The sequence below is a fragment of the Carassius auratus genome, chromosome 20 (assembly GCF_003368295.1).
Source record: "Carassius auratus strain Wakin chromosome 20, ASM336829v1, whole genome shotgun sequence".
Lineage (NCBI taxonomy): Eukaryota > Metazoa > Chordata > Actinopteri > Cypriniformes > Cyprinidae > Carassius > Carassius auratus.
Window position 1 is genome coordinate 10669263 of NC_039262.1, and position 24170 is coordinate 10693432.

A 24170-nucleotide genomic window follows, 5' to 3' on the forward strand; every position below is an offset into this window, starting at 1 on the left:
TCAAACACTAAGCTCAGGTGCTAAACTTAAAAACTGGCCAAAAAAAAAGCGCCATAAAATGTCTATTATGTGTGTGCTTTAATCAAAGTCTTGTGTAATGAACAAATACAATTTCATTGAATATGTTCCCCTCCATCATAGGTCTCAAATTTCATTCATACTTATGCATATCCATATGCTCGCATCAGGAGATGCCTTCACCCCATTGGAATCAACGTGGGTGAGGATGAATTTTATGGATTACTTTACTTTAATGCTGCTTTTTTTATGTCAAAACCTTTGTTCCCATTTCCTTTCATTTACATTAAAACGCAGTGTCAACATTCTTCCACACATCTCCTTTTATGTTCCACAAAAGAAATAAAGTCATACAGGTTTGGACCTTGGACATGCGAGTCAGTGAATAATGACACAAATTTCATTTTTGGATTAACTCATGAACTCATGCCTTACTGAATACAGTTTAAAAGCTCACTGAACAGCACAGATGGTATTTTTCAACTGCAGCCAAAGATTACAAAATGTAAACACTGGAAACTATATCTACGTATTTGGCATTTACCATATTAATTTCAGTCAAGCAGCACTCCAAATTAGAGATGATTAATGAGTTAAATAAAGGACTGCCCTCAATGAGTATAGATCCTCCACAATATACCTGCCAGTGAATAAAAACAAACATCCATCCAATTCTTTTATTTCTGTCCAGAACCTACTGCCACATGCACTCTGGGAAACATTTACTAAAGCCCAAAATAAGCTGGTATGTTGGAATAAAATATCAATCAACGACTGGTGCATGAAGAACACCTCGCCTAGTCAGTCTCTACAGTTTTCCCTGGCTAAAACCCATAAGCTGTAGTAGACCAGGCCCTCAAGAGTGTTTCCCCATCTGTAGATGCTATAAAGACCATCAAAGGACGTTTGGCTACAGCATTTACAGAAGATGCCTCTGCATTAGGTCAAGCTAGCTCAAACCCCCAATTTGTGTTTATAATAGAAAAAGGAAAAGTCTATGACTGGTCCATTGCACTTGGTGTAGGTCCCATCTGACCTGGAACAGGTAACCGGTGGAAATATTCAATCGCTTTGACGACCTTCTCTGGGCAGATGTTGTAAACTGGATGAGTTGGTGCCTGGATAGAAGAAATATGAGAACATTATTAGTTGTTATTATTAGTACATTCATGTCAATTTGAGATGGCTCAACTGAATTTTCAGTATCTCTCACCAGTCTGTTCTCATCCCGACCAAGGATCAGCTCGTTGTGGAGGTCTTTGTTTCCGAAATGCTGTGCTACTGAGAGTCCGCTCAGACAGTAGCACGTGTGGTAGAAATCTCTAGACCTGTGGGGAACCAGTGAGGAACCATTATGAAAGTCTAGTTTGGTCTGCATAGTTAGTAAAAGGAAAAAATTTTTTTTTCAGATTTTAAAGTTGACATTTTATTTTAGTTTGATCCACAAGGTTAAACAAGACAGATGTAATGGTTTTCCCATGACCTTTCCAGGTAGATGTTTGTGGTTTTATTCGTAACTGTAAAAAGGATATTTACAAATCTTTAAAAGTCCTGTTTGTGATTCATTAAAAAGAATCAATTCAAAAGAATGATTCACTCACAAATTTGACATCACTACAGTAAGTTTCACTCCAGTTTTAGAGCAGAGCAGAACTAGAAAATGAATTCATTATAAAAATCATTCATAAAAAACTTCATAAATACATTTTCTCCTCCCAAGAAAATACAACTAAATTAGTATATACTTAATTTTAGTGTTATCATAATGATATACAATTTCAAACAAGCTTAAAAAAAAAAAAAACTTTCTAATGTTTATTATAAAACGGATATTTCTGGTCCTTAATTCTGATTGGTTGAGCCGTTTAGAAGCTGTTGTGAATTACACTACAAACATTCACCTTTGTTTACTTCTGTGTGTTGCTCGGCAACCACTTTCTTGGAACAAGGGTTTCATTTTTTATTGAAGCATCCCTGGGCGCCGCCATTATTTAACGGACCCCCACCTGCTGTTAGCATTCCTTTGACTCCCATTCATTTTGGCGTCACTTTGACAGCGAATAACTTTACATCTGGGGCGTTTAAAGACTCCATTTGTCAATTCATTATTTCTAAAGAAACTTGACAATGTATAAAAGGCCCCGTTACATTGTACCTTTGTTGTGGCCCCATAGGAGCAGTTTTTGTAAAAAATAGGCTAACGATTGTGTCATAACCTGTGACTCTCTGTCGCACAGTAGAGAAATTACCGTATGGACAGGAGGAGAAGCTCGCAGGCAATCTTTTACTGTCTATGAGGCAATCGGGGGACATGGAGACATGAAGTCAAGGAAGAAGCCCATGGAGAGTCCATAATAGCAACGGGACAAAATTATTCAACAACGTCTGCAAGATTGGGTGGGTGATTCAGATTTCTCTTGGCACAGCGATTAGAAGACTTACAGACAGGTTGACAGAAGACAGACAGGTTGCTCACGTGACATCTACGTCCTCAAGCTCAGTTTAAGTCTGCGCAGTACACTCGACCCCTAGGAAGTGCGTGCTTCTAATTGACTTCACTGGTTTCTGTTGAATCTAATTGGGTCGCTGTGTCCATTTCTTTTACTGTCTATTGTTGGAACCTCAACTGTTTCTGAGGAACTACATTGTTTGGTGGAAGAATACAGTTTTTATTCATATCATTACACTTTATTTGCTCTGTTTTATTAAGCGAAACCTCACTATGTATATGGAACAACCATTTTATAAAAGCAATAAGCCTCGTGAAGCTGTGGTTTACAGTCAATTTATAACAGTAAGGGTTTTTTGCCCCTTAGCTGTTATAAATTATATTAAAATTCTAAATTAGCCTTGATTTACATTTAATTTATAACAGCTAAGGGATTAAAACCCTCCCCAAAACTCCCATATCGGTTATAAATTCACTGTAAACCATGGCTTCTTGCTTTAATTCAATGCTCTCAAAAAATTTTTCCCTTGAAGAACCAGGGTTCCCACCATCTTGAAACTGGATATACTGAATAACGACGTCTAATTTGAAAAGTGCTGATTTTTTAAATGTATTACGTTTACATTTGGTGAACATTTTTCAAGCTGTGCCAAGCTTTAAGATATTGGGTAGCAAGTGTGATTACATTTTTTTTTTATATATATATATAGAAATCCTTATCCAGTAAATCACAAGAAACTGGAAAGGTCATGGGGCCTTCAAATATAGTTTTTTTTGTGATAATCCAAAAGTTTGAGAATCTGACTTGTCATTTGACACATTATTACTGTTGATATCACTGCAAGCTTATAGACTGTATTATAAATATGCATGTAATTGTGTGTGCGCTGGAAGAGCGGCACTCACTTGCCAGGTTTGTCCAGAAGGCCTCCCCCAGGATTCTGGCAGCAGAGGAGGATGTATTCCTGCAGAGCCTTTCTCTCAAACATCCAGCTACTCACACTCAGTGTTGAGTCTCCTACACAGTAATATTTTCTTAGGTTAAACTACTAAATCTGACACTAGAGTCAATGTTTTTTTTATATATATATATATATCCAAATTAAGACCAAAAAGTACACTGCAAAAAAAACATGCAGACAAAAATGTGTAAATTAATGAATGGAACCTTCAATGAACCTTGTAGTTATTTAATTCCTTGAAAGTCGCTAACTGTTCATATATAAGTAAAAATGTCAGTTGTTTTTCTAGGATAACCGCTCACCTTCTTTGAAAAGAGCCCTGTGGAGTAATGGTAATAGTCCTGCTTGCCAGAAGGAGTAACATCCATCCACCAGCTTGTTACAGCGGCCCTGAAATCCACCTTCAAAGCGCATTTGTTTGCTGGTTACCCAGCGCTTATGAAGGAAAAAGAGAGAAAAGCCTCCAATTTACTGGTTTACAAGTATCAGCATAGGAAGATCATTAGTGATGCTGCCTTATCATTAAGACAAATCTGCCTGTGCACTGGGACTGTTAATGTCAATGTCTGCCGAAGACCCTGGAGAATGAGATCTGCCGATCTATGATGTTGCAGCACACCGATGTTAATATTTACAAGCATGTGTCCCTGAGGAACTGGTAATGAGACGCTTCTCCCTGAAACGTTCAGGATACATGCAACTGACCTTTAACGCATCTCATAAACCCCAGTTTATTGACTCTAATGGACAGGAAGAGTCAGGTTAAATAAAAGGTGGAACTGTAGCAAAGGGAAAACAAGGCAAGACAAAGGACTTACTAACAAGGCTTTGAGATCCAGCATATGTTCTTTGCCCAGTATGACCAGAGCAGCAGTACCACAGAAGGTGTAGCCACCATGTGCCTCGAGTCCTGGAACTCCACCTAAACCGCCCTCCCAGTTCTGACAGCTGAAGCCCGAAGGAAAGCACAACATCACGATATTTATTATTTTGTCATTCTGCGTGCGGTGTCTGTGATTTAACTCACTTAGGGACAGAACATCCTTTTTTGTTTCAAACATGAAACAGATGGCAGAGGAATGGGACAATTTTTTCCCCAAAAATTCAGAATTAGTTTTTCTTTACAACCATGTTGGGGTGGCCATATGTGCCATTTTTACGGGAAACTTCCTGGCCAGGATTTTTATGCTGCTTCAAATATCCACAGTAGTTTGACCAATACCATGCAGGTATTGTACATAATCAACCAATCGTGGAGCGTCGCGCACGAGGAGGTGAGAGAACAATCAAAGCGATGCAAATACACACGTGTGTTTGTTAAATCATTCTACTTGAAGCTGCACACTGATCATTATATGGAGCGATTTCAAAGCATAAGGAGCCATCTGCTCTGCTCTCTATAGCTTTCGTGAAATGAAGTCATACTTTGATCTATCGGCACAGTGCTAACAGCCAAAACCTGGATATTTTAGGCAATATAGAAATCCTGGCAAGGGTGCGTCCCGTGAAAAAAAATGGCTTGTATGGTCCTCCTAGTTATACGGGATGACATCACATTTATAGGGATTATATGATCATATTTTAGTCATTTTTTATCAAACCTCAATATTTGATTTTGTATACTTTATTATACAATATGAATATGACAAAATCACATAAAATCACTCAAACTTACATTAAAATTATATGAGATAATTCAAGACATTAACAAACTCTATAATAGCACATAAATAATACTAAAATAACACTAACCCCAACAACCAGCCAACATTTCATGGTGGGGTGAAAGGCTGTAACTAAACTGGCATGTTTGAAAAGAACATGTGGAAGTAGTTACCTGAGAATCCAATTGTGCGTCCCATCAAACAGGGTGGGCGTGATTATATTGGTGAGTGAAGCCACAGATGCAGCACAATAAGCACTCCTATCAGATCAGACACACAAGAGCAACCAGGAGTCAACAGGCACACAATGATCACCATCTATGCATGTAAATAACCACAAGCCACTTCCAATTACTTTTCAAAGTGACTTTCTTTGTTTAGCACAGACGTACAGTGAACGTGAAGCATTTTTCTAGCATTAATCTGTCTGCTGGGAAAAGTAAAAGGTCACTCTTGAAAAATGGTTCAGCACAGTAACATCAGAGCATGGGGAATAAAGAGATGTGTGGCTGTTGTGAAGATGGTTCAGGGTTCGCTGGAACAACGGTGACAGAGCTCACCTGACGTCCACCTCCCCGCCCACATGCATCACAAAGGAGCCATCTGGCTGCTTCACAGAGTACAGGAAGTCCAGGAGCTTCTCTCTGATGAGGGAGGAGGCAAACAGAATGTGTTTCCATAGTAATTTGATCAACGCAACATCTGTAGGCAACCAGGTGATAATGCAAACCTGTTGATGACTTTGTAGGCCTCCTCTGTGCCCAGGATGCAAAGGGCATTTACAGCTGCGTAGGTGGGAGCCAGGTGAGCGTGTTGACCTGGACCACCACTGAACCCACCTGTCGGACTCTGACATCTGGCCAGGAACTGGCACACGCTGGCAGACAACAGTTAATGTTGATATAGGCATATAAATGTGATAAGAATTTAAAATTTAAGCAAAAAGCCATATCCTAAAATAATAAGGGAATCAGCTTTATTTTAAAACATTATTTTCATGTTTTTACTGATAACAGAAAAATGACAGTATAGAAATGACAGAAATTCTATAATATCTTGTTTAATTAAATTAATAAATGACTAAACTAAAATTAATAATTTTACATTGTATTAAAAAAAAATGGATTTTCAGTTTGAAATTTGCTCAAGGTTAATTGTCTGTGTTACGACATTTTTCTGTCTGTTTGGAACTACTAGTAGTAGTAGATTCCTATTTAATGCCATGCCAGCATCTTTTATGGCAAAAACCATAAAAAATAAAAAAAACAATACAATAAAAACCAGCAAAGTCATAACCACCCACGATGTAAAAAATCCTTCAACCCAGCAGCTATAAAGCAATCTAAGCCTAGTTTGCATGGAGAAAAAATGTATCTGTGTCATAGCTATTACTGTAATGCAACTTTGACTTTATCTGTAGTGGGCACATTAAGACTAGGATAGTAACTGGGTAAGGGGACCTAGCCACGTGTACTCTGATAGTGAACTGCAGAGAAGAGCTGATACTCACTCTGAGGCCACTGCTGCCGGCACGGGCTCCTCTAGCAGCTCCAGACTGTGCAGGATCCAGTAGCAGAGCCAAGGCCGGCTGGCATCCAAACACTGAAGCCAGACAACATGCAGATTCAGCAGCCATTACCACCAGTCTCACACACAGAGCTGCTCTGGAACATGGTGTTCTCAAACACACACACACACGCACACACACACAAAAACTAGAAGCATAGTGTTCTCCACAACCCACCCACTCAACCACATTCACTTAAGTATTGTATCACGAGACTGTAGATCTTCAATAGCTTTGTGTAAACCAGTTATGTATTTGTTTTATTAATTAAACTAAACAGTTTTTTCTTTTAAATATCCAGTTAAATGGGGTTCAACCAGAATTTAAAAACTGTCATTAATTGATTCACCCTTGTGTCACTCCATCCAAACCTCTATGAGTGTATGACTTTTTAACAACAAACCCAAAATGAGATATTTAGCAGAATGTCTAAGCTGTTTTTTATTTTTTTGTCTCATCTGTCAAAAATTATTTGTGATTATTCTCATGATTTTCTTCAATTATTTTTCCACATTGTACACTTTTTTTTTGTTTTCCACCCATGAACGTAAGTCATACAGGTTTGGACTGCCATGAGGATGAGTAAACAATGAAAACTTTTTAATAATGTGTAAACTATCCCTTTAAGTCAGTGCTTTTATCTTTAACTAGAAAATAAAACCATAAATACATTTGCATTACATACAAATAATTATTAACTGTCTGAAATAAGTAACTATTTTTCAAGTTGAAGTATTAAAAAAACTAAAACTAAATAAAAATAAAACCTATTACAAAGACATATTATAAAGGTATACTATTTAGACATAAAACACAGAAAATGTACAATTAAAATAAAAAAAATAAGTTTTTTTTTTTTTTTCCAGAAGACACTGTTTACCTCATATGCATCAGAGAGATGGCCTAAGCCTTTCTTCAGATAGTGATAGTGTTGCTCCCTCAATAAAGCAGGCCTGAAAAAAAGAATCATCAATTTAATCATCTTACTAGAATCTAGCTATTGCAAACTAGAAATATATTTTTTTTAATCAAATATATCTCTCTATTCAAATACTGGAAACTGATCAATTTCAACTTTACACAAGATTTAGAATAGCCTAGTACAAGGCAACAACTCATTTGTACGAAGTTCGTTCAACAACTGAGCAGACATCCTCCAGTTAATCCCATCAAAGGAAGTGGCAGTGTTTAAAAAGAGTCCGAACAGCCTACACACAGTACGCTTGACTTCAGAGGTGCTGGGGCATGTCTAATGTGACGGTACCTCAGCTGAAAGAACAGATCATTAACCCCTGTTGTTTCTCTCCTCTGCTGCTCTCTGCTTGGCCACAAAAAGCCAGATCAGAGTGACGTATGGCATTCACCAGGCAAGTTTCATATCAATGAATGCTTTAGCTGACAAATTTGTTGCACTGCCTAAAATCAAGTGCAATTAAATTGACAGTCTTTAAAATGGAATTTATTTCTGACAAGCTTAATTTTCAGCAGCTATTACTCCAGTCTTCAGTGTCACGTGATCCTTCAGAAATCAATCTATATATCTAGTACTCAAGAAACATTTCTTATCATCAATGTTAAAACAGTTGTGCTGCTAAAAACTCAGGGTTTTCAGGGTTCCTTGATGAATTGAAAGTTTAAAAAGAGCAACATTTATTTTAGATAGAAACCTTTTGCCACATTGTAAATGTCTTCATTGTCACTTTTGATCAATTTAATGCATCAATGCCAGTGGTGTAGCGAGTCAGACCCGGGCCCATATGCAAATGATTTGCACAGGCCCCTCATTTATATACACTTTCCTGTTTAATATTTGCAGCACAAAATAAACATGAATATTTGAATCCATGTTGAAGAATCAGAACAATTTAATTCAAATGAATTTAATTCAATATTTCAATTCATATTTAAAATAATCTTTTCGGTTAACGGTTAATAATCAGTTAACAAGGATCGGTTGTCGGTTAGGAAATGAACATCCCCAAGAGGCACAAAAAGGTATTTATTGTTTGAATTTCTAAAAAAAACTTTTACTTTGTTTCAGTACTGAAAGTCTTGTCTGTTAGCTTGTTGTTAGGGATAAGTTACAGAAATAAATTACAAAATATCATGACTATAAAGTATTGTTGAAAACTAAGATTACGACAGCTCCAAATTTCCCTTCTCCTGCAAACTATCCAAAAAGTGCTCATGTGTTCTAGCAGCTAGTTCCCCATCTGAAAGTTTTTAGTGCCATGTGGAACAGTGTCATGCCACAGAGCATCTCTTAAACCACAAACCGTTGACAGACTTCCATAATTCACCCCAGTTGTCAAATGTGCAAAAAATTTCAATTTCATTTCTTCCAAGAAGCTGTCAGAATATACTTTTTGCACTCTTTTTACATATGGTTAGATTTAAATGTGTTAGTTTAATTAAAAACAAGTAAACTGTCACATATTTAATGGTGTTTTTGCCACTAAACATTAAGAATGTGTTTAGAAACAATAGCTGTCTATCCAGATCATGTTGTATTCATTTTGAAATGTGGCAGACGAAAATCACCGAATGCAAAAATATTGAGATAAAGAAAGATGAATAGAGATGTTGCCCTGCCCTCCCAAATCTACCAAATTAGAATCTTCTATATAGTTCCCTGCATGTTGTGATGCTACAAAATAATACAAATGAAGAGACTGTGCTACAAAACATACATAGCAGACAAGAACAGAGAACAGTCTAATGTTGGTTTTGTTGCGAAAGACATTTTCATGAACATATTTTACATGTACAGAATAATAGTGACTGCTGTCGAAAAGCAGCACCCTGAAGCTCTATGAACTGATAATGGCCAGAGAAGGCTAAACTTTACTTACTGTGGGGAGGTGTGAATTTGCTGGTAAACACTGTACACCTCTTGAATACTGCGTTCAACTTTTCTCTAAATTTAATGATAAAACAGGAAGCAAAAAATGTGAAAGTGAATTAATCAAACAGAAAATGTGACAACAAGCCAAATGACAAGCAGACAATATCCACTGTGGCCGATGCTGTTAGTGTATATGGGTGGCTGACATCACATCCTGTTCAGTATGTCATGCAAAGACCACTGATCTATAATATAGAACACATATATATATATATATATATATAAATATAGATCAGTGGCAAAGACACAAAAAATTCTGCCTTATACATTAATTTTGAAAATCATAGTAATGACTTAATAGTGCATACTGGAATTCCAACTTTTCTCAAATTCAGATCAATAACAGTCACACTTTATTTTAAAAACGAAGGAAACTGAAAATAATACAGTCTTTAAATGATTATATAGTTAATAACACTATACATTACACATACAACTGTCAACCACCCATATAACAATGCAGATCATACACTACAGTGCAACATAACATACACCAGTGAAGTATGAGCAGATTCTCAAACGTCTGCAAATGTTCACTCAGTAATGAAAAGTCTGACATCATTTAGACAAGTTCATGTTCTCCCTAACATCTCTTTTTTGTGTTGACAACATGAGGCCGAGCATCGATGACAGAATTACAAACTCTTTAAATGAACCTGTACTATTTACAAAAATGTAATAAACTAGATGAGTAAGCACTAGGTGAGCTGGATGGAGTGGCATTAGTATTTCTGCACGTGTAGAACACCCTGCTAGTTTTTTTGTAAGCACTACTGTACACAGCACAGAGTAAGAAGACAGTTAGCTTTGCGCTAATACCAATTAGCTAACTAATACTAAGAGTTAAGCTCACCTGTTCTTTCGAGGTTACCGTCTGCACGCCGTCATCGTTGAAAAGCTCAGTGCAGTGTGATTCACGAAAGCATCGCAGAGGAGGAGACGCCTCTTCCATGATGAGATTTTAAAACACATGCACTCACTGTAATTGAGAGGAAGCAGTTTTCCAGCAGAGCAAGTGTCAAGACAGTGTGGGAGGGGTTTCCTCAATGGAGTCAAGTGACTTACAGCTTAAGTACGGAAAACCTGAAGGCACATTTGAGAAAGCGCAAATAGTGATGATGACACGAGACGTACTTCTTCTTCTTTTGATTTTATGGCGGGTTGCGAACGTTCTGTAGTTCTTATTGTTTTGGTTTTATGGCGGTTTCCGAACGCTATGCTGTTCTTCGCGGTTCTTCGACAGAAACGAGATTGTCAGAAACGGCTGAAAAAAATATTCAGAGATTATTTTACGTCATGACGCAATACGTATCACGTCGTTTTTTATTGCAAATAAAGGGTACAAATCACATGTGATTAGCCAAAATATACATAACACACAAAACACAGAGGAAAATAGAAAATAAAATAAAACTGCCAGGGGAAGCTTACAGGTCTTTACAAAGAGAAGGAGGACCATATGTTTACAGTTTTAACAGCCTTTTTGTTGTTTGAGACAGAAATCTGATTAATATAATGTTCAACTTCATGGATAAAAAGTTTTTTAGAGCTGAATTTACATTTATGAATGTGAAATTTTGCCAAAAGAATTAATAAGTTTATAATGAAGTACGTTTTTTCTTTACTTTGACTTATATAAAAACAAAAAATAACATCCTTCCACAGTACGGCAAAGTCTTTATAAATATGGTTAATGGTGAACCTCTTGAGATTTTGCCAAAATGTTCTGATGTGTGGGCAATACCAAAAGAGGTGCAAAACAGTCTCTGGGTGGTCCTCACAAAAAAAAAAAAAAAAAAAAAACGTTTGTATTGATGTCCCTTTTAAATTTAATCATGTAATGATTAGCAGGGTAATATCTGTGAATTATTCTTAAGGATACTTCTTTCACCTTGTTTACTATCAAGTATCTGTGAGGAATCATCCAAACCTTTTTCCAGTCAATATCATTTACAAATCAGTTACTCATAGACTGTGATCGTACCTAACATCCTTAAAAAATTCAACATTTTTAATTAATTTATATTGTTTTAATCATTGCTATTTATAATTGTATTTTATTTTTCATTTTATTCCTTTATTCCTTTATTTATTTTGTTTTTGTGTAATTTTTTTTTCTTGGGTGTACATTTTGGTTATATGTATAGACTGTTTACTGGATACATTTGATATTCGTATGCTCTTTAATGATTGTACAGTATGATTTCTGTTTAATAAAAAACCTTACGTGACATATTATATGTCCTACAAAATGTACCGTATTTTTCGTACTATAAGTCGCACCTAAGTATAAGTCACATCAGCTGAAAAAATTTTTATGACGAGGAACATATATAAGTCGTACTGGACTATGAGTCGCATTTATTTAGAACCAATAGAAAACATTACCGTCTACAGCCGCGAGAGGGCGCTCTCTGTTTTCAATGTAGGCTACAGGAGCACTGAGCAGCATGTGGCGCCCTCTCGCGGGTGTAGATGGTAATGTTTTCTCTTGGTTCATGTCAAATTAACGTTAATAAATAAGTCGCACCTGACTATTAGTCACAGGACCAGCCAAACTATGAAAAAAAGTGCGATTTAATTCCGGAAAATACGGTAATAAAGTCATATGTAGACACACATAGCCTAACACTGATGATTTAAAACAGGGGTTTTCAAAGTGTGGGGCGCGCCTCCCCTGGGGGGCGCCAGAGCATGTCAGGGGAGGCGCGGGAAAAATTATAATAAATTAAAAATATAATTGAGTTTAATTATTATAAGTATTTTTTATTATATTTGAATGTTTTTACTTAAATGATACTAAAAAAAATAAAAAATATGAGAAACATTTTTCACCCAGAAGGCCGTAGCTTAGAATTTTCAATTCATACACTATTTTTCCAACGAGACAATCCAGCACGAGTGGATTCGCGATCCATTCAAATTCAAGCCAGCAGAAAGTGACGCACTGTCTATACAAGATGAAGAGGCTTTGATTGATCTGACTAGTAATCATTACTGGAGCAAATGATTGGACATTTCTGGCTCTCTATTCAAAATGAATATCCTGAACTTACACAAAGGGCACTGAGGAAAATTTTACCATTCATTTCAACGTATTTGTGCGAATCAGGATTTTCTGTTCTGACATTCATCAAGAACAAATATCGTTCACGTCTTCAAGTGGAGGATGACCTTCGGTCTGTTTCTGACGTCACTGCAACCACGAATTAGTCTTCTCTGGGCAGCAAGGAAACAAATGCATACCGCTCACTAAGGTAGGGATATAATTATGTAAGCATATTCATCAGTAGTAGAGATGTTTACATTTTGGCGTTGTTTAAAGTTCTTTCCACACTCTGTTACAGGTAATCTGACTGTTTTGACTGGGGTGGACAGTTATTGCAATTTTAAATTGCTAAAAAAATATCCATCGTGGTTTTTGTTTCATTTCCTAGTTTTAAAAACGTTATATTAACCTACTTGTTATTACTCTAAAAATAACTGCACATGTGCAATGTTAACACAAATAATAATAAAAGCGAGTTAACAGTCTGTCATTGTGTGTTTATCTTTGTGTGTGTGTGTGTGTGTGTGTGTGTGTGTGTGTGTGTGTGTGTTTTGGGTGGGGGGGGGGCGCCACTGGGTAAGCTGTGTCAAAAGGGAGGCCCTCTGTCTTAGACTTTGAAAACCCCTGATTTAAAATAAGCTAAATATAATTTATGTTTACAATAAGCAATACTCAAATTCATCTACATATGTTGAATGAAAACAAGTTACTCGCTGTGATAAAATTCTTAAGTAGCCATGTCGGACGTGTCTCAAATGCCAGTCCTCGATCAAGTGATTCAAGAAGGATTCAGTTCGATTCATGAACGAATCGTTTAGTTCGGTTCATCAAAAAGATTCGACTCACCCAGTCACGATTCGGGCAAACGCTAATTATAACAGCTATCATCCGCTTTTTTTTTTTTTTTTTTTTGGTTGGAAACAGGCAAAAACCGTGTCCGCTATTAATTTATGACTGTATAAAATGCTGATGTTGCCGATTTAATTTGTTTTATGCCCCAATTTCTATATTCATTTTGCAGTATTACAATGTAAACATATGGCTACATTTTATCCACGCAGTCCTGGTATATATAAAATGAATCTAGGGCAAATCAGTATCAAAATCGTGATGCTGTGTGCCCGTAATCTCCACCCATTTCCTGAGGTGTGAAGGATGTCGTTCTGTAGCCCACCGCACCCACCAGCTCCACAGCAGCAGCAGCCTTCCTGACCGATTTCTGTTCACATCGACTCCTGCTTCATCTACACAGACTTTCGGGGAATCCGCACGTAGGCACGGACCAGTCGATGGAAAAAGCGAGAAGATGATACTGTGAAGAGGGTGGACATGGAAACCCGACGCTGAGTTCCTTTAATTGTGATCATAAGACACCATGGCCAAACAGTATGATGTGCTGTTTAGACTCCTGCTCCTCGGAGACTCCGGTGTCGGCAAAACCTGTTTATTATGCAGATTCACGGACAATGAATTTCATCCCTCTCACATTTCCACCATCGGTAAGAATGTTACTTTCATGCATCCGTTCAAAGAGTTGCAGAACAAACAGCACATACCGATAAGAAAACCCATAGCAGCGCTGGGCCATTATAGTCTATGAGCCGTGAAAAGAATGGCTTGAGAATTACACCACATAGTGAGATGCATTCACACAACCGGTTTCTGAGATGCATGACTGTATCTTTGTGTGAAGTCTTCAAATGTTGCATTTTTACACAGTTGTTGTTTTAGATAATTTTTTATAGATAATAAAATGCAGTTATAAAATCATAGGTTGCATGAATGGCAGTGAGGACACAGGAAGCGCAGGTGTGTTATTGCATGCATTTTTCACTAAAATACTGATGCATAAAAGTGTCCTGTCAGCCATTTCCAACTCATACATGCTGTTCTATGCAAGTTCAATATTGCTATGAAATGGAATCAGCGTTTACTAAATTGAAAGTTTTGACCTTTTTTATTGCAATCTCTAACACTGTTTTCTATAAAATGACTATTTTATCTGTTGTATGCTTTCAAGAATTCCAAGCATTAGGATCATATTTATTTTGACTTATTGAATGTTATGAAAAACTAAATTTGGTTCTAAAAAGCGTTTTCATAAACCTCTCATTTTGGTGTTCATAAAGCGTGCGCTTGGTCTAGTGGGACATTTTCCCAGTGGGCTGACATTATGTCCTGACAACAGCCAATTTACAAACTCGAAGAGGATGAACAGAGAGATTATTTTACAACAGTTTCCAGTAATATAAAAATGTATATTTTTAATTTGCAATATGCATAAGGACACTTTATTACTTGTCACTACAAACCTGTTCTTAATACTTCACTTATACTTGATGCTTATTAGGTGAGGTAAACTAGATTCTTCTTAGTGTATAAAGTTTTTTTTAAAAAATAAATGGTAGCTGTTTACTTGCCTTTCCAAACCTTTTTGCTGCCATGGAAACTGTAAAAGTAGCTTGATCTAGCAAAATGTCTTCGCCGCTCTTTTCCATACAATGAACATGAATGATGACTACAACTGTCCCTGTGCAATTTCACTGTATGGAAACTAGCAGTTGGGACATTTTGCTAAATATCCAAGTTTGTGTTCCACAGAAGGAAGAAAGTCAAATGGATTTGGAATGATATGATTGTGAGTAAATAATGATTCAGTTGTTATTTTTGTGTGAACTGTGAAATCCATGTCGTTCTGTAAAATCTTCTTTTTGTGTTCCACACAAGAAAAATGTGTGCTTTAAAAGATGTGAGGGTGAATAAATGCTGTCAAAATTCACATTTTGGCCAAACTATTCCTTTAATGAAGCATTTGAAATGCTGAACTCGTACCAAAAATGTTATCCCTCAATTAAATCACATGCTTCATTAGGTGTGAAGTGAATGTCAGGCTGTTATTTCGCAAAAGTTCAGGGTATGCTCTGTTGTGTAACTCTCTCTGGTTTTCCAGGGGAGCAGATAATATCAAGTGGCTTACTCTTGAAATCAGACATAAGATTCATAACACCCTCCTATTCTTCCTGATGATGATATCCCCCAAATCAATAAGGAATCAGAGGCCCTGACTCATTCCTGCAGCCTGCTGTCTGTCTCGCTAATGTTTATTTAATATGCTGGGATGGATCTCTTTTGGTTAAGCAGTGATGTGATACAGAACAATATATAACTGCAGGAGATAAAAGCTTTAGTCTGGTCCTGAGAGATGGCTGGTGTCTTGCTCTAAAACATGGTTCAGTAAGCTCTAGTCCGCAGGGCTATGACCCATATATATTATGATACTAGGGCTGTCAAGAACCTTAGCGCTGTGTACTGAAACGTTATTCACAATGGAAGAGATATCTGTTTGTTCTGCAAGTTAATTTGAAGCATTAGCAAATGGTTCTTCAATGTTATCTATTTGCCTCGAGGCAGGATGCTGCTATGCAAAATTATTCTTGCTGTAGAAAACAGCGGTTAATTGATTAGTTTGAGGATAACAAATTAAACGATATGAACTCATTTCTGTTTCATTGCTTTATATAGTCAATTGTATATGATGCTGTCAACACAAGATAAATTAGACTAAATTTGTATGTGCTAATCACCAGCATATCTGTCTGTTGCCTTGTTAGAATAATTATTTCCATTTCCAATTAGCCACTGTCTCAGAAGAAAAGTGTCAGAGTGATGATTCAATTGTTGCAGCTCTGGCACATTATGACAAGTTTAATACCTATTAGCATCTGTCAAATGCCCATTACGTCTGCTTTAATATTTTGGGGCTCAGAAACCTTACATTATCAGAAGTCTAAAGTATTTCAATACAATGCTTTAGTGTGTTTTGGGGAATCTATAAGTTATTTGAGTTTTGTTAAATCCAAGTAATGGTACTTTATTTTCATCAGGGGTTTTTTCATGACACAGACATCAATTCAAATCTGAAAACTGTAGATGTGTTTTTGCCTTTCATTTACACAACAACTGCATTTTGAGAGCTTTTGAAAACCGATTTCAAAGTGCAAGTTTTCCATTATAGTCTCAGTGAAAACTATTAAAAAACAAAACAAAAAAAAAAGCTCATTTGTTTTCGTCCAGTCCCTGTGATTGGGGATCGTTTTGACAACATTGTTGTTTTCAAAAACCAAAACCAACCATCGTTGTCATGTTAACACTAAAGTAAAACATGTAAAGTTACATTTACAAAGTAAAGAATTGTTTTTTACTCAAAGTAGCCTATTCTTGTGCAGACTTAAAAGTACAAATTAAATAAAAGATCTATTTAAATGGTCAAAAGATAATTTTTTTGGGTGAACTATCTCTTTTAGACACAGACTTTTAACTATAGCCTAATGCCTTTTCAGGATAACCATTGCTATAGATCGGGGTGTCCAAACTCGGTCCTGGAGGGCCAGTGTCTTGCAGAGTCAGCTTGCCTCAACTCAACTGCCTGGAAGTTTCTAGTATGCCTAATAAGACCTTGATTAGCTGATTCAGGGGTGTTTAATTAGGAATGGATCTAAACTCTGCAGGACCGAGTCCGAGTTTGGACACCCCCTGCTATAGATAGATGAAAAATAAATTGTAATCTAAAGTATTAGTATTTTTTACACATTTGTGTTTTAATCTGTTTATAAATCATTCCAGTTTCCTAAAATATTAATTAAATGAAATAAAATTATATTGGCATCAGCTGTCAAAAAACGATGTCAGTTGACCACTAATTATATTACTAATTCTAGATTAATCTATTAAAATCTCTTAAAAACACAGAAAAGTGTTTTCATTTTCAAGTATATATGGTGTAGTATATGTACTGTTCTCAGTATTTTTTACACCCCTGTATAGTGTTGATTAAAATAAAAGGGTTTTGGATGAAAGCTGGTTTATCAAATCAAAAAGCCATCAGAACTGCCCTTGAGAATATGCAGGAAATCTGACCTAAAAACTCTTAAAGGTGCACTCATTATTATTATTATGTTTTGGGGGGTTGGGGTGTTAGCAAATCATTTTTGAATGATGATGATACTGTGGAAATGTGCTGTAATTAATTAACCATAATTAATTTATTCGGTGAGCTTACTCTTTTATGAGAAAAGGATTATAGTTATATTTGCATCACTTTATGTGAGGTTGGTTTGGTTTTGCTCTTATTTTGCAGTATTTCACAGCATTGTTGTCCTTTCACTGCTGAGATTCTGGAAGAGAGGATGGGAAGGGCAGCTCTTTCATTATTTTACTTTGCCCCAGGACAACCAATTCAGTGGAGATGACCTTTCTCAGCTGCTTTATTTAATGCAGTTTAATAAAGAGGAGGCTATAGAGCTGTATTCATGATGAGACCCACGTCTTATTTTAGTATTTCTTGTGTTTGCATACTCAAGTGAATCCTTTGAAAAAAAAAAAAAAAAAATATATATATATATATATATATATATATATATATATATATATATATATATAATTGATGTTTTTTTTTTTTATTATCACATTGCTGCTAGGGCATGTTAAAAATACAAGAGACAACCGACTCATAATTGTTATTGAGAATGGAACTTCCTAGAAACAAAACAACTCTTCCGGGAGCTGGAATGTGTTTGCAGTGGACCTATTGACAGATCTCCATTTATTATTGTGCTTTTGCTGTGGCTTTATTTTCTTGCCTTCCTCGGGTTTAAAAGAGAGGTGTTGGCTTTCAAGGCTCAAGATCTCGTTATGGTTTCACACCTTACAAGAACACGTCATTCTTACTATTTAGTACACTTTCATGTTTACTTCATATGTGTCTAAAGAAATTGCATTAAATATTAAACTCTGAATTCTTAATGAATTCTGATGTTTGTTTTTTTTTTTTTTTTTGAACATAGGTCAAGTATTAACAATTGATTTTAATTCTGTGCTGTTTAGGTGTATTTATCTAGCTCCTTTTTGATAAAATATTAAATATAAAAATATATACTTCAGATTGACATTTCCATGTAAACCATTTCCTTATTTCTACCCTTATTTCTATTTCTATTTTAGGTTCTATGCTGTGAGTTTTATTGTCAGTGATTAAAAAAAATAATTTTGCTTAATTTTGCTTAAGCTTGACCTATGCATATTTCTAGACAAAAAATATACCCTTTTATAGAAATATTTAATAAATTGCATCGAAATTAATATACATTTTGTCTCTGGTATTCGTCACCATTTTTGCATCTTTTTGCTTCATATTCTTTATTACTTCACTGCCTTTTTATGAGTCTGAGTTGAATGGTTCAGTTAACTTCATGAGAGCACTGATTACACTGAAAGATTTCATTTAGATCTGGCTTAGAGCCTGAAGATGATTTAACAGATGAGTTGTGTCAATATTAGGACATATTTTCAAGTTATTTGAAATCATTGTGAAATGCTTTTCTTTTTTTACCCCAGGTGTCGATTTCAAAATGAAGACTTTGGAGATAGATGGCATTAAAGTGCGAATACAGATATGGTATGTTTTCTTGTTCTGTGATGATATAACAGTGTTTGATCCACTGGTTCTGCTAATCAGATGTGTGTGTGTGTGTGTGTGTATGCAGGGACACAGCAGGTCAGGAGAGATATCAGACCATCACTAAGCAGTACTACAGAAGAGCACAGGTGATCTTCAAACATCTCACTGACTCTAACATTGGAGTCAGATCTAATACGGATGCCTGTTGTTGTCCACTGATAAAGGCTCATTATTATGTATGGGTGGAGTGAAATGTAATCTGTATCAACAGGGCATTTTTCTGGTGTATGACATCACAAGCGAGCGCTCGTTCCAGCACATCATGAAGTGGGCCAGTGATGTAGATGAGGTGAGCCTGTGGAGTTTAAGCATATCTGTCTTACTGTAACTAAATATAACCTACCTCATTTTAATATCTTTTTAATATTTCCCTTATTTTGCGTTTTTCATGTTTATATATTATTATATAAGTTTATATATTATTATCAGAAATTAAACACTTAAAATAAAATACATTAAAATAAAAAAATAAATAAAAAGATGATCAAATATTCATTGTGGACTTTTGGACCCCACTGTATTATTTGTATATTAGGTTTAAAACTTTACCCCATTTGTTCCCACAAGAGGACAACAGAACACTTTATGAATACCAAGCCAATACTGGTTCTGTTAAATGAATCCTGTATCTCATATAATATTTGTCTGGTTCTGCTCTGCTCCATCCATTTACCTCTGTTGAGTCTCTCCTCTCGTCTGTTCTGTTTCTGATCAGTATGCCCCTGAGAAAGTGCAGAAGATACTTGTTGGAAACAAGTCTGATGAAGAACACAAGAGACAAGTAGCTACAGAACAGGGAAATAAGGTAAATGATCCTTTGCACTGCATCTTTCAGTCATACTGCTATTTACTCCTCATTTCCTCTGTTATGTAACAAATCCGAAGTTAAAAACTTTCTTCTAAATCTTCGTTTTGCTCCAGCTTGCCAAGGCTTATGGAATGGATTTTTTTGAGACAAGTGCCTTTACCAACCACAACATTACAGAGGTACAATTTTATACATATTTTTCTTCTCATTATTTCTGTATTTTATGTACATAAATATTGGATGAATGGTGAAGCCATGCAACCATGTGATCCTCTTGTTTGCAAATTTGTATTATCTTTTTTATTTATCTTTCCTTCATTACAGTCTTTCACCCGATTGGCTGAGTTAGTCTTACAAGCCAATAAGAAGGATCTTGATTTGTTGGGAGGATCCATGAATGATGAGTTCAATCTGGCTGTTTTGGAGGAGCAGGAAGGATTGTGTAATGTTAGCGATGACACCCGCAAGTCCTGCTGGTGCTGAGGACAGGAAGTGACATGACTACTTTTTCACTTCATATCCATATTTATGTTGCATTTACATTTTGAATTTCATTTTGCAAAACAGTTATTGTTAACCAGTGTTTGGTGCCTTTAATGGCTTATTTCCTGCTGATTCTTAAGAATATTATTTCTTATTGATTATTTATTTTATAGTTACTAAACATTAAGATAGAACATTAAAGAATATTGTATCCTCATTCTGAAAATCAAGATCAAAAGGCCACTGCTGTGCAATTGTACATTATTTAGTTACGCTCATTCAAGCCACACATTCAGAGTCTGTCATACGTTATATTAAATGTAACAAATATAAAATACAAGTTGATTAAGTGTTAGGCAGCACTGACAGAATGGTTTATTCAAAGGAATAGTTCAATCAAAAAAGAAAATGTCAAGAATATTAAGCCACCCTCAGGCTATCTAATGAGTTTATTTCTTCATCATAACAGGAGAAATCTAGCACTACTTTTTACATTTAACTCACCAATGGATCCTCTGCAGTGAATGGGTGCCATCAGAATGAGTCCAAACAGCTGGTAAAAAACTCCCAGTAATCCACAAGTAATCAACACAACTCTAGTCCATCAAATAATGTCTTGTGAAGTCAAACGTTCTGTGTTTGTTAGAAACCAATCCATCATTAAGGCATTTGAAGTTTAAACTAAATTTCCATAATCCATACTAAAAGTCCACCTGCTATTGTCTTCTTACAACAAAATACACCAACACATTTTTTTCTCTCTTGTAAACAGTGCTTGATCTGTGCATATATCTCTCCTGATTTAGAGAAAGCAATATTATGGATATTGTCTTGATGATGATTTGTTTATTACAAACACAGCTTTCCACTTTTAATTGGTGGACTAGAGTCATGTGGGCTATTATGATGCTCTTAATCAGCTGCTTAAACTCTCGTTCTGATGGCACCCATTTACTGCAAAGGATCCTTTGGTGAACAAGTGATGTGCTGCTAAATTTCTCCAAATATATTCTGATTAAAAAAAGACATGAGGGTGAATAGAATTTAAGCAAATGGTCCTTTTTGGGTGAAGTATTCCTGGTTGTATGGCTGGGGTGCTCATGCTAACATATTCTTCTTTCCTTGTGTTTTGCTTTGGGACTTCATGTGAATATTATTCAGATTTGATTTGGCTTTCTATAAAAATCTTGAATTTTGAAACCTTGACTGCACCTACTTGACCAATGTTTGCTCTTTCAAGGTAATAAATGTATTCTTGAATGATGAAATGATGAAGCTTCACACGTCACTGTAACATTCTAAGCTTCTTTTCGTTAAAAGAAAAAAATTGAAAAAAATAGTCACTAAACATGCTGCTTAACAGTTCTGGTCCACTGTGATTGTAAATGAATGCAAGGAATTTTGATCTCATTAATCTGAGGTTACTCACTAATTTACTCAAGTAGTATGATTGAATGCGGTATTTTATACCAATATTACATCAAGCTCACTTGTTCCATCAATAATCACTATTTAGCTGATTAGAATAGTTGGGATGTTTCAACTTTTACTCTATAAATGAATCCGGAATTGATGTGGTTTAATTTCATCACAGCACACTGAATAATGTTTTTTCCTGCTTAAATCAACATCTTACCCATACAAACTGGAGGGAAATATATGCAGACTGAACCGTTGTGATGCCCAGCATTGATGGCGGTGTACATCACTGTAATGACATGGGTTGTATTGCTAAAGATTCAATGTATATTACACTATTGCAGCATTTATATGTGCAAGTGCCATTGTACTATGTTGATTTAAATTAACTCTTGAATAATGCTGATATGTTTATCTGTTGTTTCATGAAATACGTCCATGAAAAAAAATCTGAGAAATTTAAATGCGTATGTGGTTATTTATATATAAACTGCAATGTTGTGATTCTGTTTAAGGGGGGATGTATAGTTATGAATAAACATCTAATTATGTAACGTTTGATTTATTATTATTATAATAAGGAATTTTGAGATCAAATTCTCTGTAAGTGCAACACCACAAGGCAACACTAGGAGGCAGTTTTGCAAAGCTGAAATCCGTCTGTCTGAATGTAGTTATGCATGATAAAGGATAAAACACACTGGCACTGAGTTAAGCAAATAAGCAAATGTTATGGTTCACGCTCATGTTTGCAGCTAGTTTGTAAGCAAGTAATAGCTACACATAGATGGATGCAACGATTAGACCTGCAGTGCAATTACACAATAAAATGTAATTCCTACAAACAAACACTTTCTTTCTTCTGGGGAAGACAAAATAAAATATTTTGAAAAATGTTTAATGGATTGGTAACACTTTCCATTACAATTAGACTACCTCTAAAGCATTTATTTATCTTAGTTATTAGATAAAAAAATGAGCTGAGATGAGATCCATACTATGAAAATAACTTTAATTGCATGGGCCAAATATTATGTTCTAGAGAGGAAAATCATATAGGCCTGGAAATACAGGAGGGTGAATAAATAATGACAGAATTTTTTTTTTTTTTAATGGACTATCTATATGCAAAAGGCTATATTTTTTTGTTACCCCACACTCTCAAATGACAAATCAGAACGACTTCTGCAAAATAGTTATGCAATACTTCACATGCATGTACATCTATTTACAAAAACAAACATGTATCTTCATTAATATTATTGGGATGCTCTAAGCCTGCTTGGCTCACATCAACGCACAAATGTTTCACATTCTACTAAAAGGCTCATTGATTTGCCTAATTCTGCTGTTTACCTTTTACCCAAATACTTCATTTGAATGTGCATTGTGTGTGAGGATGCATTTGTAAGGCTTGTTAGTAAATCTATTCAGGTGTCACAATGTGTTCTCTTGACGATGGCTCTAATATTATGTGTCATCTCTGAGAGAGTGTGGGCCAAGTGAAAGAGCTCTGTGTAGTGCTGCTAATGAAATGTCTGAGCTAAATAATCTGACTTTTTATATCTCACAAGGTCTCATCAACTGTCTAGTTGCATGAGGGAACTCAAGCCCCCCACACATGATGAAGATGTTAAAAAACGAGGGGCTAACTTAGATAACAGAATGACGGTTATTATGTAAGAATCTTGAGATTACACGAGAACATATTTGACTCCCATTTTTGCGCAGAACTTTCATCCAGCTACTGTCATTAGTCTCACTTTTGATTTGGCTGATTTTGAAAGAAAGGGAGAGCTGTAAAAACAGCCCTTAGCTCCCTTCAGTTTTCCTTTCCTAGATAATTGTCATGCCATAACCAAATACTTCCATGCAATTGGCTCTCACCTATCCTCATTTAATCATTGATTTGCTCAGAAAAAAAAAAACTCGCCTGGCACTGATAGAAGTAAACCAATACATCTATTGGAGAGAGAGAGAAACAAGATGTGCTTTAGTATTATTTTTGGGGTGCGTGCGCATGCAGCGGGGGCGTTTGGTGAGGAGAGGGGGGGTCCAGCTTCAGGACACTTCTGCTAAGCACTGTGTTGTCATCCTCCCACCTCGCCACACTGTGCTTTCACACCAGAGTGAGTCACGCTGGCTCTCTGAGCTCTGGAGGTGCACAATGTGGAATGCTAAGCACTCTGAGAGAACTTCACAGCATTCAGACTCTTTCTACTCTGCCTTCTCATCTCTCCTTTATACCTGCTTGGAGATGTTGAAAAAGGATAAGAGAAGCCTGCTTGATCTTTCTTTCCATATGCACAGCTAAATGTACATTTGGTGT

The 24170-nt window shown here is 36.0% G+C and overlaps 2 protein-coding genes across 2 annotated transcripts; one reads left to right on the top strand and one right to left on the bottom strand.

Moving 5' to 3' along the window:
• Nucleotides 1-65: 65 nt before the first annotated feature.
• On the bottom strand, nt 66-10802 carry LOC113120886 (protein farnesyltransferase subunit beta-like). The gene is made up of 12 exons (XM_026291002.1): nt 10419-10802; nt 9513-9577; nt 7541-7613; nt 6604-6695; nt 5824-5970; nt 5654-5737; nt 5267-5353; nt 4248-4377; nt 3732-3864; nt 3374-3485; nt 1232-1346; nt 66-1136 (listed from the first exon to the last, which is right to left on the bottom strand). The coding sequence occupies exons 1-12, from the start codon at nt 10515-10517 to the stop codon at nt 1014-1016; spliced, it is 1260 nt and encodes a 419-aa protein (XP_026146787.1). The 5' UTR covers nt 10518-10802; the 3' UTR covers nt 66-1013.
• Nucleotides 10803-13570: 2768 nt separating this feature from the next.
• LOC113120889 (ras-related protein Rab-15-like) lies at nt 13571-22395 on the top strand. The gene is made up of 7 exons (XM_026291007.1): nt 13571-14113; nt 19008-19068; nt 19157-19217; nt 19343-19420; nt 19847-19936; nt 20053-20118; nt 20264-22395. The coding sequence occupies exons 1-7, from the start codon at nt 13990-13992 to the stop codon at nt 20420-20422; spliced, it is 639 nt and encodes a 212-aa protein (XP_026146792.1). The 5' UTR covers nt 13571-13989; the 3' UTR covers nt 20423-22395.
• The last annotated feature ends 1775 nt before the right edge of the window (nt 22396-24170 follow it).